Source organism: Carcharhinus amblyrhynchos, chromosome 12, assembly GCF_965287045.1.
Source record: "Carcharhinus amblyrhynchos chromosome 12, sCarAmb.v2.hapA, whole genome shotgun sequence".
Classification (NCBI taxonomy): domain Eukaryota; kingdom Metazoa; phylum Chordata; class Chondrichthyes; order Carcharhiniformes; family Carcharhinidae; genus Carcharhinus; species Carcharhinus amblyrhynchos.
The window spans coordinates 18,763,389-18,779,834 of NC_137335.1; the positions used below are offsets into that span (position 1 = coordinate 18,763,389).

A 16,446-nucleotide genomic window follows, 5' to 3' on the forward strand; every position below is an offset into this window, starting at 1 on the left:
ACCCATTTCAATTGAATATTAGCCTAGATTACTAGTCCAGTTGCATTACCACTACACGACCATCTCCCCCGCACCCGCCCATCCTAAACTATTCTTTCATCCCTAAATTGTCTTTGAATGTGTGTTGCCTCCTACATTTGTGCCCATCTTTCTCAGAACTTCATTTCTGAATGCTTCTGATCAGGTTTCCTTCCATAATCCCAAAATGGTTCTGAGAGTCACAAATAGCATCCTGTGTCTGTAACAAAGACAAAAAAATCCCTCCTCATGCCTCTTAGCCTTTCTGCAACCTCTGATATGGGTGATCATAACATTCTCCTCCAACTCCTCTTCCCTGTTATCCAAGCTGGTTGGGATTGCTCTCACCTGATTCCATTCTAATCGTACTTGGTGTATCACTTGCAATGGCTTTTTTTTTCGTTCCAGCACTATTATTTGCCATCTCCCCAAAAGGATCAATCCTCAGCCCCCTCCTATTTCTTACCTACTTGCTGAAAGCAGAGTTTTCTCATATACAATGAGAATATCCAGCTCAACCAAACTAGCATCTCAAGATTCCTCCACATTATCAGACAGCATAACAAATGTACAGTTCTTGATGAGCACAAATTTTCTCCAATTAAATGTTGGGAAGACTAAAATTACTGTTCCTGGTCCTCGTTCCAAACTCCGTTCCCTATCTACACACTGGAAGGCTATGGCAAAAGTCTGAAACTAAACCGGTCTGTCTGCAACCTAGAGGTCACATTCTATCTTGAGATGAGCTTCCAATGACATTTGCACTACCACAAGACCATTTAATCTCCACCTTTGTAATGTCACCCAACTTCTGGTAAGCAATGTCTTGATTTTAAAATTCTTATCCTTGATTTCAAACCCATCCCAGCCTCACCCTTTATCTTAAGTTCCTCCAGCTGCAGAACCCTCATAGCTGAGCTTATTTAATCCTGGTCTACTGAACATTTCTACTTCAATTGTTCTACCAATGGTGGCCACACCCTCAAGCCTGGGACTGGAGCTCTGGGGTGCCCTCACTCCTGACATTTCTCCTCCTCTCTACCTCGTCTCCTCCTTTAAGGTATTAAAGGGGGTAAATGGGTGTTTTTTTTGATTGGTGATCAGTGACTAGTGGCTCAGGGATCAACGTTGGGACAGCAATTGCTTACGATTTACATAGATGATTTGGAGTTGGGGACCAAGAGTAGTGTGTCAAAATTCGCAGGTGACACTAGGATGGGTGGCAGAGCAAAGTGTGTAGAGGACGCTGAAAATCTGCAAAGGCATACAGATAGCCTAAGTGAGTGAGCAAGGTCTGACAAATGGAGTACAATGTTGGTAAATGTGAGGTCATCCATTTTGATAGAAATGGCAACAAAATGGACAACTTAAATAATAAAAAACTATAGCATGCTGCTGCGTAGAGGGACCTGGGTACCCTTGTGCACGAATCAGGGAAAGCTGGTGTGCAGGTGCAGCAGGTAATTAAGGTGGCAAATGGAATTTTGTCCTTCATTGTTAGAGGGATGGAGTTTAAAATCAGCGAGATTATGTTGGAAGCTGTACAAGGTACTGGTGAGACCACACCTGGAGTACTGTGCATAGATTTGGTCTCCTTACATGAGACAGGACATACTGGCAGTGGAAGAGGTGCAGAGGAGATTCACTAGGTTGATTCTGGAGTTGAGAGGGTTGGCTTATGAGGAGAGACTGAGTAGACTGGGGCTATACTCATTGGAATTCAGAGGAATGAGGGGAAATCTTATAGAAACATATAAGGTTATGAAGGGAATAGATAAGATAGAAGCAGGGAAATTGTTTCCACTGGCGGGTGAAACTAGAACTGGGGGCATTGCCTCAAAATAAGGGGAACAGATTTAGGACTGAGTTGAGGAGGTACTTCTTCACCCAAACTGTTGTGAATCTCTGGAATTCCTGCCCAGTGAAGCAGCTGAAGCTACCTCATTGAATGTTTTTAAGGCAAGGGAAGATAAACGTTTGAACAGTAAAGGAATTAAGGGTTATGGTGAGCAGGCGAGTGAGTGGAGCTGAGTCCACGGAGCGATCAGCCATGATCTTATTGAATGGTGGAGCAGGATCGAGGGGCCTGATGGCCGACTCCTGCTCCTTGTTCTTACATTCTTATTCCTTAAAATCTCTCCCTTTGACAAAGCTTTTGGTCAATTGACTAAATATTGCTCATCACTGTCTTGTTTTACCATATAAACATGAGTCGTTTGTTTGTTCTTTGTATTGTTTGGCTTACTCTAATGACCAACACACTGACTTTCAATTATTATTCTTTTTAAGAAGTATAAAAACAAGCAAGTTTGTGTCTCAGTGGAAAATATGCATTATGAAAACTGATAAACATAAAAGCGTCCATTCCAACTAGGGCAAGCGATGGTTAGTTTTTTTCACTTTCCCTCAGGAGCAGTTGCTTTGTGTAATCATGTGGTATAAAACGATTGGGAATTGAGTTCATACAGTTACGGAATTTTGTCTCACCGGGGAAAACATGAATATTAGCTCTGCAAGCCTGTGTTCAGCTCTCACAAGGACTATGTTTCGAGTTTGCTCACAAATAAAACTACAATTTTTAAAGAGGTAGATCAGGCACTATGGTCTAAATGCCCTTTCCCCATTTCATATCATGCCTTCCCTCCCCTCCATCCCCAGACCAACTCACTACCCCGTCACCCACCCCCACCTTCCTGTTGCACTTTTGACAACATTTATTTTTCACACTCTCTCAAATTTCCTTCTCTCCTGAGAAAGGGTTCAAGAAACTCTCTGGTACCTTACTCGATGTTAGTCGTGGCTCAGTACAGTTCCAATCTCGATTTGAAGCTTTACTCCAGCTTTGCAATTTTGTACTGACACTCTAGTAAAGTACTGTGGGAGTGCGGCATTGTCAGAGGCGCTGTCTTTCAGGTGAAATGTTAAACCAAGGCCCCCTCTGTCCTCCCAAAGTTTACAAAGCATCGTTTCAAAGATATGCGGGGGAGTTTTAGTCCCAGTCAAAAATCAATCCTCAACCAACATCGCTAACAAGATTATCTGGACATTAGAACATTACTGTTTGTGGAACCTTGCTAGATGCAAGTGGGCTGCTGCATTTCCCCACACAACAACAGTAACTACATAGAGGCACTTTAGGATGTCCTGAGATTTTAGAAGACCAAATTAAAACAAGACTTTCTTTCTCTCCCAAGGACTGAGCCTCAGCATCGAGGGCAGCAGGATATTTGCCTATTGCTAAACATATCTGCCGTCGATTCCAGTGGTAGCCAATAAATATTTAATCAGGCTTGAAAACTTGACCAAATTCCTCTTTCTAAGTCAGGCACTTGTGCTAACTCCCAGCTACCTGAGCAGAGTTCAGAGATCTGTTAGGTTCGGCTGCTTATTTAACACTATCACTCACTGATGGCAGCAGGGTGGCACAGTGATTAGCACTGCTGCCTCACAGTGCCAGGGACCTGGATTCAGTTCCAACTTCAGGCAACTGTGTGTGGAGTTTGTACATTCTTCACCTGTCTGGGTGCTCTGGTTTCCTTCTACAGTCCAAAAATGTGCAGGTTAAGTTGATTGGCGATGCTAAATTGCCCCTTAGTGTCAAGGGGGTTAGGGGAATAAATATGTGGGGTTATGGGGAAGGGACCTGGGATTGTCGGTGCAGGCTCAATGGGCGAAATGGCATCCTTTTGCACAGTAGATTCTATGAGCCATCAAGTAAATATTTTAATATTTAGACTGCAGCCCCAATTACTGTGAGTGAGGCCGAGTCAAGCAAACCATCCTGTCTTTAAGGATGCCTCCTTGCACTAACCTTCTCAACTGTCCTCCAAAAAAAAAAGAAACAGCTTTACATCTCTCAACTTTATGGTGATGATGGAGGAGAAAAACAGTTCCAAAGAACTGTCTATTGCTGGAGAAGTTTCAGGGCAGGAGATGCATCATTTACTGGAGGGGTTTTTCATAACTAGAATACAGGCTGAGTTAAAAAAAAATTGAGGCAACATTAAAATGTCTTTGATCAAGTAAAAACAGGGACACTACTGATGCGTGGCAAAGTGGCAATTGCCAAATCCAGACTAAAAAGATTCACTCAAGAATTTTTGCTATGTAAAAAACCAAGGATTGCTTGCTGAGCGAAAATTTTCAGCAATGCAGGAACTCGGCAAGAAAAGATCATTGACTCCTGAATCTTCAGAGATATCTAGTTGATATTTGTATTTTATTGCTGAAAAAAATAAATTAATGTTTAAACTGGAAAATCTTGACAGGCAAAAATTTCAAAAATGTCACCAAATTACACTGAAAATATAATTTACTGTGCAATCAGGTGAAATCAACAGCCAGAACTGGTTGGAATACTGTACAATTAGCAACTGGCTTCAAATGGATGCAAAAGGAAAAAACATTTGTATTTATGCAGGATCTTTCATATCCTCAAGTTGCCCCAACCATTTCATTGTTAACAAAGTACTTTTGCAGTGCAGTCATTGTTGTAACGTAGGAAAAATGGCAGCCAATTTGGACAAAGCAAGGTCTTGCAAACAGCAATTTGTTCCTTCACGAACAGGATCATGCATACATTTATATTTACCTGAGGAGGCAGAAGAGTCTCAGTTTAACTTCTCATCTGAAAAACAATACTTCTGACAGTACAGCACTCCCTTAGAACCATACTAGAAAGCATCAACACTGCAGCACATCTATTAAAATCCAACTGATTATTATGGGGGAAGGTCACAGGAAATATAGAATCCCTACTGTGTAGAAGGAGGCCATTCAGCCCATCGTGCCTGCACCAACAACAATCCTACCCATGCTCTATCCCCATACATTTATCCTGATAATCACCATGATGCTGAGGGGCAATTTATCTTGGCCAATCAGCCTAACCCACACATCTTTGGACAGTGGGAGAAAACTGGAGGAAACCCATGCAGACATGGGGAGAATGTGCAAACTCCATACGGACAGTAACCCTGAGGCTGGGATTGAACCCAGGTCCCTAGTGCTGTGAAGCAGCAGTGCTAATCATTGTGCCACCCAAACATGTTTATTTAAATACCACAAGGAACAAATGGTATTGGAAATAGCCAAATTTTTTTTCTATAAAGCAATACTTTGAAGTGCCCTTAAAAATAACTGACTTACTTCTCATCGCTTGGGAATATAATACCACTCTCAGTGATTGGATCCAGGAAGAACCAGTCAAAGCCAGGTAGGTACCTATAGATCTGAAACATCAAGTCAATAAGTATGTCAGGGTGTTGCAGTGCGATCTCTGAATGTTATATCACCTGCACACAGAAATCAATGATCACTTTTACAACACAGTGCACAGCACGTCATATTCAAAAGGACAAGAGAATACACTGATAGGTTAAAAAGTTGGAAGCTACAATTCTGCTGTTGTCAAAATAATGCTACTCCTTGAAGGGTCGGTAGATTTAAACATGCCAAGTTTCAAACAGATCTCAATAGTTTGCTCACAAGATTGGTGTCAGCTTTTTTCTAATTTTTCTTTCCTTATCAGTATCTTCCTACTACTTCATATTCTCCCCTCAATTCTTCAGCCTCATTTTACGGCATTCTCCAATTTCTTCCCAATTTCTTCTTATTTCTGCATTATTTTGTAGAGGTTACTGGAAGGAACACTGGATGGATCTTTGTCTTTATAGTCTAGAAATAACTGGGTTCCTTTGTTAACTTTGCTTCCCTGCTGTCTGCCCCTTCCCCCCCGACGCCTCCCCCCCTTTCCAATAATCACATTCCCAGTTCCCAGTCTTGGGAAGATCATCTTTTTCTTTTCTTTAGTCTCGAGAGTCACGAAATCCCTCTTCCGACTCGTGTTTGAACAACTGCACAATTACATTTTCTTTCTGCAGGACTCAAAAGTACAAGTCCCAAGAGGAAAACAAGACACCTGAACTCAAAGTTGATGCTTTCGGGGGAAATACTGAGGAGAATGAGGCTGGAAAGGTTTACAGTTCAAAATGTTCAAAAATATACTTTCAACACAAAACAAAATATGGTACAATAAACTACATAAATAACATCACATATACACACATGTAAAATATAATCCACTGATCAGTTTAAACCAACAACCAGAAGCTGCTGAAACATTTTGTAATCAGCAATTAGCTTCAGATAAATGGAAGTATCTTCCCGTCAGTACCAAGACACAACACTGCAGTATATAAAGGCATTTGGGGAGGAGGACATGATTGGGCACTTAGGAAGAGAGGACAGGCTGGGGAGCTATGGAGCAACAGCCTGCAAATCAAGATTAGAGTTAGAAGTTGTTGAATCATGCATGTGACTGGATCTTCCTCAACGTGTGCTTGGGATGAATCAACAAGTGATAAAAGCTTGCATTTAGATCACATCATGACAGATCTTAAAATATCTCAAGAACTTCATAAACAACGACAGACTTTGAAAATGAATGACTGATGTTATGCAGGCAAATACAGCAGCTGACAATGAATGCTGGCCTTGCCAGCGATGCTCACATCCTAAGAACGAAGACAATGCCATTTTGCATGCCTATTTGAGGATTTTTGTTCTAGACTTTAAAATACTGGCATGAGATCTTGGTTTTCCACCTGAATCCTGGGTCAGACAAATGGGACTTTAGTTTTATAATCAACCCTGAATGACAGCACCTGTGACACTCATTTACTACACTGGACTGGTCGGTCTACATTATGTGCTCAAAATCAAAAGTGTTGATTCAACTATTTGGGCAAGAAAATTCTCCAACTAAGGCTAATTCAAAGTCCTATTGCAGTTTATATTTAATGGTGCCCAAGGACCAATAACATTCCTCAAATCAAACTGACGGTCAAATACCAACTCAACTTGAAGTATACAGCATCATGAGCTGTTCTGTATTAACAGGAATGTCATCATTTTATTCGTAGTTCCATAATTGCATTCTCATAGCCAGAATAATGGGCAGAATTCTCCCAACCAGCCTACAGTGGGTTTAGCAGTAGGCAGGCGTGCGAATCCAGTGGGAGCCAAAAAAAGTTGGAAACCTGCCTGTAAAATCCCACTGCAATTCTCCCAATTGCTGGCAGATGGCAGAGACACAATTTGCAACTCATGAATGCTCATTTAAACAGCTGCCCCTTGCATCCCATCAAGCCTTCCAATCTTGCATCACACCAGCGGGAGTTTACACGGTGTCAAACCCAATTGTGAGTGGCATACACAAGGCGGCCCTCGGTTCACCAGAGACTTTGGGGCGGGTGTCACAATGTTCTGCCATAGTGTTGTGCTGCTCCTGATGCACTGTTCACCACTGCCGGGGCAGACAGGTTCCTGCCTTATATCTCCATGCCGAGCTGCTCTTTATGGTTATCACCATGCTGCTGGACCCTCCTGTATCACCAAGTCAGATCAGTACAGTGCCTGGGGTTGGGGAGTCCAGGGTTCTCCCTCCCCCTGGTGCCACACTGCACTATTTATCTGGGCAGCCATCACTGCACAGGTTCAGAGTTCGACTGGGGGTGGGTTGCAAGGTGAGGTTGGGGATAGGCCATGTAGCCTTAAGATGACAAGGATGGGGGTAATGTGGAAGGAGGACTGTAAGGGGACGGGAAGGGCTGGGCATGGGCACATGATGGCAGGAAGAGGGGCAAGGTGGTGGATGAGGATGAAGAAAATTGGAAGGCAAAGGGAAGACCAAGAGGAAGGAAGCTGGACCCTAAGAAGGCTGCATGAAAAGCTCACAAAGAGCGTCAAAAGGATACCATATCATTTATTCAAGGAGATTCCAGGTGTAGTGAATAGATGTCCAAGTGGGGGAGGGGTACCTTTCAGGTGATGGGCTCGGGGGGAGGTTATTGAATAAAGAAACAGACTTCTCCTTGAGGCTGCCAGCTTTTTCCTCTGGATTGCTGACATCCTGCATGGTCTGGTCAGACACATTGGGTGCAGAGAGAGATGAGAGTGTGTTGGACTGGTGTTTAAATATGGTGCCAGGACTTTTGAACCCACTGGCTGACAGCAGGTGATGAATCAGCTGCTGGCCTGCCAGGCAACTCGGAGGGAAACATACTTGTGCATGATTAATTAACGAGGTTCCAAGCATTGAATCTGGTGTGGAACCCCGCTAAATACATCTGCTGGCCCACAAAGACTCCTAGTTGCATCTTTCAGCTTCTCTCATTTTGCCTGGGCAGCCACAATGCTGGTTGCATTGACTCATCATCGACTGATCTTAGGTCTGTCTCGTCTCCTTCTTCCTGGCAATCCCATGTCCATTATCCCGTTTCCTTTCTCTATGCAACAAATGACCATACCGTTTCTATCTCTTCTCAGCAACTTCCTCCAATGTTTCAATAATCTTCACTGACTTAGCTTCATAGTTGTAATAAATAACGATTGCCATCTGTTGCCATTTGAAAGAGAACAAGGAAACCCGAGTAGCTTAAATATTTTATTACCATTAAATAAATGCTTCTAATAAAGATACAATGATCATCCAGGATTCAAGATAGAATAGAGAGATCAACAGCTAATTAAAAATAGGTGAAGCACTTTTGACGGACAATGGTACTTCAATGGCAGAATAAAACCGACTGAATCATTCATTACAGCTATTAACATATGATTCAGCATGACTCTTTCTGGTGAGAACTGAAAAGATTGACAGCTAACTGCTCCCAAATGTCACCTTACATTTTTCTAATATATTTATCTAATAAAAAATATATTTATGTATTTCTCATATCTCTATCTAATATATATCCTCTAATATACATGGAGCAGCATGGTGGCACCGTGGTTAGCATTGCTGCTTCACAGCACCAGGGCCCTGGGTTCAATCCTCAGCTTGGATCACTGTCGGTGTGGGGTTTGCACGTTCTCCCCGTGTCTGCAAGGGTTTCCTCCAGGTACTCTGGTTTCCTCCCACATTCTGAAAGAAGTGTTGGTTAGGTGCATTGACCTGAACAGGTGTCAGAATGTGGCGACTAGGGGAATTTCACAATAATTTCATTGCAGTGTTAATGTAAGCCTTACTTATGACTAACAAATAAACTTCATATTTAGATGGCTGTATATCTACTAAAGCCTAAACTGAGGATTGATTATTGGAATGTCCAACGACTTAAGATATTATATATTAGAATTCTGTGAAATAATATCGTAGAGATGGTGTTACGGTGGAGTCTTCAACAATTACAAGAATATACCTTTATGTAGGACCTCATAACATAATGAAACATCCCAAGATGTTGCACAGGAGAATTACTGGACAAAAATCCTACTTAAGGCCACATAGAGATATGAGGACTGGTGATCAAAAGCTTGGTTAAAGAGAAAGGTCTTAAAAGGAGCCAAGATAGAGTGGTGAAAGCATTTAGCAAAATAATTCTAGAGCTTAGGGTCTAATCAATCTCTCTACTACAAGCAAAAAACATAGGAGCTTTAAAAAGTGCTTTCTTTCATTTTCTTGGAATACTTTTGATTGTTAGTTATTATGATACTGGATACAGCAAGGAGCTGCATAACAGAGTTTAAAAATCATCCAAATGAGTAAATGGGAACATGTTGGTTTCTAATTGACATAGGAAGGTGGTGTTTCACAAGAATAGAAATGTTGGGTGGACAGAAGCACAACAGCAGGGTGATTGAATGCAGGATGCCATGTCTTGAACCTTTCTGGAATGCAATTCAACTGGATTTGGAAATCCTATGCAGGGGCTGTTGAAGGAGCACTTTTTACTCGGGTATTGCAGTAATTACAGCAAAAGACCTATGGCTGTTTGGAAGCTGACACAAATTCTGGAAGGTTGCAAGGACAGATGGAGATCAGAGCTGAGCAATGATGTCAAAATATGAGGAAGAATATAAAAAGCAAGATTGGAGCTTGAAATAGACAAGGCAGGGAGACCAAAGTCTGCCCATCGTGACTCACAAAAATAACAAAGTCATTTTTATTTGGGAGCCTGTCTTGAATCCAAACACTACATTTCCTGTGGGGAATTATTAGTCCAATTCAAACTTTAGGCCCCTCTTTTGATTCATTCAAGGAATATGAGCTTCGCTGCCTAGGCCAGCATTCATTATCCATCCCTAATTGCTCTTGAGACAGTGATGGTGAGCTGCTTTCTTGAATCTTTGCAGTCCAGTTTTGCAAGGAATTGGAATCAGGATTGGTGTTACTGTGGCGATCAAATGATCTATCAGTACTAGTAAAAATGGGGCCTCATGCATATCTGTGGTGCATGGAAAATAATTTGTCCTTTTAACAACATCATATCATCTACAGACCACCTACCAATGAAAAAGGATGGCTTTTAGCTTCCTCCCGAATGTTCGTGAAAGGAGATTCCAGTATTAGAGCATCTGGAGGGGTCGCTAAGAATGGAAACAGTCATATGTAACAAAATTAAAAGCACAAGATCAATATTTTAGAACCATACTGTAATAAATTGAAAATTAAACAACACTCATTGGCTGTACATTTCTCAAACCTTCCTGTGAAACTAACATCTTCAGCAATAGCAGAGTTTAGTTTTGCTGGTGTACATTGCAGGTGGAAAGACTATTTAAAATCGAGAATAAGACTCTTTCAGTGTTCAACGTATTACATGAGCAGGTCTCAACACTTCTGCTGCCATTATACCATCAAAATATATGACAGCGTTTGAGAAGCATTGCACTTCCCATACTTACCCCTCTACCCTGCCAATGAACAGATAGAAATAGGTGCAGGCATTCAGCCCCAACGCATCTTTCTGTCATTCAATTAGATTACGGCTGCTTTGTATCTCAAATCTGTTTACCCACTTTTGTCCTTATCCAACAAAAAGATTATTCATCCTGGCCTTTTGAATATGAACTGATCCAACAACCTCAATCTTTGGAGGGGGCGGAAAACACGTTCAACACATTTATTAACTTACATGTGAACAACAGGTTCCTGATTTCATTCCTAACTGAGACCTTTAATTTTAAGATTATATCCTTTGTTAAACTCCCTATCACGGGCCATTGTTTATCCACTATTTTAAAGACCTCAATTAGATAACTCCTAAAACTTTTCTGAACTTGAGAATACAAATCAAGTTTATGAACCCTGTCTTTGTAATTTAATTATCTTTAACAAGTCCTGGTATCATTCTGCATGCTTTCCAAGGTCAAAATATCTTTAAGGCCTAAAACAGAAACTCGTTCTGCTCGTGTTGTCTGATCGAGAGGATATACAATGGAAATATCACTTCCTCACATTTGAAATCCAAAGTTCCTGAAATAAAAGTCAATTTCTTGTGGTTTTTGATTGCATTTTGTAATTTATGCAGACACCTAAATGTTTGGTATTTTTCCAATAACACAGTGTACCCAATCACAAAGTCAAGAGCAAAAACCTCCAGAGTTGCTGCTGGTCCCTGAATAAATGAAGTTGACACCATTTAGTTGAACACTGACATTTAACACTGCAACTTAGTGGGGTTTCGGGTGGGAAAAAGTGGCCAGGAAATACTATGTAACTTTGCTGTATTATATTTTGCATTGACTCATCCTAACATCAAATCCACAAAGCAAATCATAAAAGAAGATGTAGAGTTCATCAAACCTATTCCCTCAAGTGTAGCAGATACTGTCACAGCCTTCTCTTACTTAAATTTCTTGGAAGAGCTGATTAAATTCATACATCTTCCAGGAAAGAAAATTTGTTAACTTTGTACTAAGCCTTGAATAATGTGCTTCATACTGAACCATAAATTAATCAATCACCTCCGCTGAATTCATTACATAACCTCCAATCTCATTTCTAGCTGGATAATAATCCAACTATTTTAAGGGAGTGCAAGGTTTGATCACTAATCAACTTTGATGAAAGTTAATTTTACACATTCCTCAGCCTTAGATTATATAACATAGCTCTCAGCATATAAATCAACCACTGAAGCCCTCCAAAAATTGTTTCAAAAAACGGAGGTTGATTTATATGCTGAGTACAAAATGTGAGCTACCAATGTGGGTGGACACCATTTTGAAATATGGTGAACAAACATAACGTTGGCAATTATTATTGTGATATGATTTATTGAATAAATTAACTGCACAATGATATCTTTAACCACAATGAAAGAGTTTTAAAACCCATCAAATCCATTGCCTTTAGCATCCTATTCAGAGTTAATTGAATTCATCGTGTCACTTTGGCTATAGCATCATCTTAAGGAACACACTGGATCAGATGTGGTGCTTTCAGTTTCAGAATCATCTCTCCATAAATCGTTTTTCTTTTCATCCATTGAACTGGATATTCCACATTTTTGAACAATCTGCTGATAATTTGTGCACCAGTGAGTGACCCACTTGCGGCAGACAGGTGGGTCATCATTTAAATATTTCAAAAAGGCTGCATGCCTTCATTTTAATAGTGAACCAATTTTAAACAAGTCAGTGAGATTTCCCTCGCTTTAGGAAACCTGGAAGATGGAAAGGAATGAGAATGGTTCGATCTTTCAGTAATGTGCCCTTACCCCAGGGGGACAGAAGCAATATGGGAGGTGGTGAAAATAGAGGAGGAGCAAGGTGGAGAAGTTGCCCAGTAACCTAAATAATGTCTTATGGGTGAGGAAAGATGCACTTGGAGGTGCTGTCCAGGTACTCAGAACAAAGCTCTGTGGGGCTGGATGACTCCATGAACTCCTACAATTTAATTGATGGTCACTGTGTGCGGTTGGGAAAATGTGCTTGAACAGCAAGGTACAAATTCTGATTGGCGAGATAGGACTTATCTGGTTCTGTTACCTATCCAGTATTAAAATTTGTAACTGAGCGGCAAAACCAGATTTCAAAGCGATTTCAGACTGAGAAGTTTCTCAGTCTGTAGAAAAGTGTTGGGACCTACTTGTAATACTGTGTACACCTGTGCTGGAAATGGTGCATTTCCATTGTAAACCTGTTACATGATATTAGGTACAGCAGGAGAGTAGATTTTGATGTTGTGAGCCAGGCAGTAGGTTGTTAGCCCCAGCAACATTTGGTTACTATCAGCAGAGTCCACCTGCCTAGCTGATCCTGTTGGACCAAAGCAAAGGAGCATCCACATCCTTGTTCAAATAACAGGTTTGAAAATAAGCATTAAAAAATGTAAACGAAGCACTGGGTTTTTTTTTCGATAGGACAAGAATACAAATAAGACACACTGGACAGGATTCTCCTATGTTGTCTATGGTGGGATCCCTTGTAAGCGAGAATGGAAAATTAGGCCAAATTCCAGCTAAAATGTCACTCATTTTCAGCGGCACTGGAAAATCCCATCCATGAATGAGGACAGAAGATTTCGGGCTTTAGTTCAACTTGTATACAATCTACATTAGAATACTATATAGAGTTTTGGTCTTTGTGTTACAAATTGGGCACAGAAGCACAAAGAAAGATTTACAAGGACATTACACAGAATGGAGTGAGTACAACAATCAGCAAAGTCTGAAACACAACTCACAAGAATGTTGCTACTTCATTTACAAACTAAATTTTGTAGTAAGCTGGACTGATTGATTAGTTTGTGGTCTTGGAACTAATGCTGAGTTACACATTTTAGAAGGCATAGAGTTAATTTTTACAATGCTGATTATTGCAAATATAGATGCAATTTCAACAAGGAAAGCAAGGATGGTTGCAACAATTTAGCCAACAAGTTGATGAAGTGCTTTACCTTTTTCACACAGATGCCGTACAACATTTGTAGCAACTCTGCAAAGAGAGGAGAGAAATTATTCTCTACTTCCAGTGTTACGTACACTAGAGAACACAACAAATTAAGAATTCAGAATGTCTTTATTAAGCGAGCACGCAACAGATGTTCTACTTTAATCTCCTTATACCATTCCACTTACTAAATAATTTAACCATTCACAAATAAAATCACTTGTTAACCAATATACAATTCAACAAAACACAAGAGTAAAGTACTGATGGCGAAAATCTGAAATAAAAATAGAAAATGCTAGAATACTGGCTGCATCCTTGGAGAGAGAGATTGGCTTGAGGGCTGACTCGAGGGCCTTTTAATTATGGTGGGTGAGCTCCAACTCTGGGATTCCTGACCCCATTACCAGGATTTCCTATTTTCAGAAGTGGCAGCTCCATTGCAGGGCCAGGCACGTCTTAGTCCTCTGTAATTTTGGTGAAGTTGAGCCAGCTTTTCAGAGTTTTGGTTCATGACAATTCAAGGGATGTCATAAACCATAGCCTGTATGAGGACATCTTTTGCAAAGCAAGTTTAGAAGATCCTCCTCATGGCTGCCCAATCAGCCCACATGCCCTCTCGTGCTCCCAAAGCCAAGCTATGCTACAACCTCTATGGGCTTTCATGCATCCCCGTGCTCTATGCACAATGTAGAACAAAATAACTATCATGACAGTTTTTAAAAATCATCCATTGACTACTTTTCACTTTTCTAAAAGCACTCCTTTTTACTATGACCCAATAAAAGAGTCAATCAGACACTTCAAAATATCAAAAGCTGAAACTGCAAGCACTTGAATGTTCTTTATCTTGTATATATAAAATTGTAAATTTGACAACGCTAGCTTTCTGATCTACCAAGCAACATTTTACCTGGGGATCAGGTGTTTCAACTAGCTAATGGATTTCTGGGCTTTCAGCCAAGCCTCATTCCTGGCTGAGAGCCCAGAAATGTATTCCTGGCTAAGATCCCAGGAATCCATTGGTGCACTAATGGGAAAGACATTGCTTGATTGTCAGCGCTGGTTTGCTAATCCATGCTGTCAATTTCATAATGTTTATTTATACAAGATAAATGGGTTTGAAGTATAATCAAGTACTTATAGTTTCAGCTAGCAATCCTTAAACTTTTTACTACAGCCTAATAAACAGTTGGTGGCAAATTATCAATTAATTTTTAAAGCTTTTTTTTCAACACTTCCTACTACCACTATTATGTTCATTGGTTATTTACAGTATATAGTGGGTAAATGGGCATTGAAATTCCCGAGTTTGGCATGGGAATATGGGGGGGGGGGGGGGGGGGGTGCGGAGCTGAGAGGAGTTTGAGGGGTGAAGGTTGGAGGGCCAGTTCTTATTTTAACTGGGACAAAGTCCACAGCACCAAGGTTTTAAATACAGCATCTCCACACCCAAATGTCCCCATGATTGCCTTTGAACCTTTCCCAGGGTCAGCTGGCCTGACTGCAGCCTGCACCTCACTCCCACCACAATGAAAATCCCATCCATGCAATTACTTTCTCCTGAGACAGGCGGGCTGAGCCAAAACTCTTCCTGCAAACTATCTTGAGGATGGAAATCTAGCCAAATGTTTGGGATCAATTACCCTTTGTCAGATCAGGAAACACTTGAGAGAGATGAGAGAGTTTTAGGCAAGGAAAAAATATTGCAGCAAAAAGGAAGGGTGGAAAGCAGGAGAGAAATGAATAACAAAAGGGATGATGATGCAAGGCAAAAGAAGATGGAACTGTTTTTGATGATAGCTGATCAAAAAGATTCTGCTTTTCTTATTTATACCTCTGGATGCATCTTCTTTTTAATTATCCCATTCTCATTTCCTTTGGACTCACTGCCCTATGCTACATCACAAATCTTCTTTTTAATTTCCTGTTTTTCACCTATAGCAGTGGCTATGACCTGACTAAGAGCAAGCCCTTTGCTCATTTCTCTACTTCTTACAGTCTTGCACTTTGCTGCCAATAGGAACGTACCATTTTCAATTACCAGCTGCCTTGCTTATGTGGTGGGAAATTTACCACTTCAGAGTCAGGCTTGGGAGATTTCAACAATAGAGACTGAAGGTGCGGGGAGGCAAGTACAGAAGTGATGTTAGGGGTAAGTTTTTCACTCAGAGGGTGGTGAGTGAATGGAATCAGCTGCCGTCAGTGGTGGTGGAGGCGAACTCGCTGGGGTCTTTTTAAAGACTTCTGGATGAGTATATGGAATTTAATGGGCTCGGGGGTTACAGATAGGTCTATAGATTGGTAGGTGTTGATGTGATCGGCGCAACTCGTGGGCCGAAGGGCCTGTTTGTGCTGTAGTGTTCTATGTTCTAATACAGTTTTATTTCGGACAAAGCTTTGGGAGAAAGCACTGGTACTCTGCAGTACTTGGCAGCTACCTTCTCAACTACACAATGGTGGTTGATCATTTTTATAAATTTTAGACAGTAGGCAGTATGGATATTAGGAATTAACACATCATTACAAGTTGAGTAGGCATATACAGACATCTGTAGTTAACACATTGTTACAAGCAGACAGGTAGGGACATGGACAGTTAACATATCATTGTTCATAGAATGGATACATTTATGCAGTTATGTCCTCTATCAATGACTGGTTTCAATCTATTCAGTGGCTGATCTTGTTACATTTATGTACTTATGTCCCCATCTGTGGCTGATCTCAGACTCATTAGATAAGGGC

At 40.9% G+C, this 16,446-nt stretch overlaps 1 protein-coding gene across 6 annotated transcripts in view; it reads right to left on the reverse strand.

The window, feature by feature from the left end:
* abhd12 (abhydrolase domain containing 12, lysophospholipase) overlaps nt 1-16,446 on the reverse strand; it is a 129,180-nt gene that overhangs the window by 21,104 nt on the left and 91,630 nt on the right. For all 6 annotated transcript variants that reach the window (XM_080200145.1, XM_080200146.1, XM_080200147.1 and 3 more), the window contains 3 exons: nt 13,706-13,743; nt 10,310-10,389; nt 5,167-5,249 (listed from right to left, as the gene is read on the reverse strand). In XM_080200145.1, the coding sequence (XP_080056271.1) occupies nt 5,167-5,249; nt 10,310-10,389; nt 13,706-13,743 (201 nt within the window). The remainder of the gene's footprint in view (nt 1-5,166; nt 5,250-10,309; nt 10,390-13,705; nt 13,744-16,446) is intronic.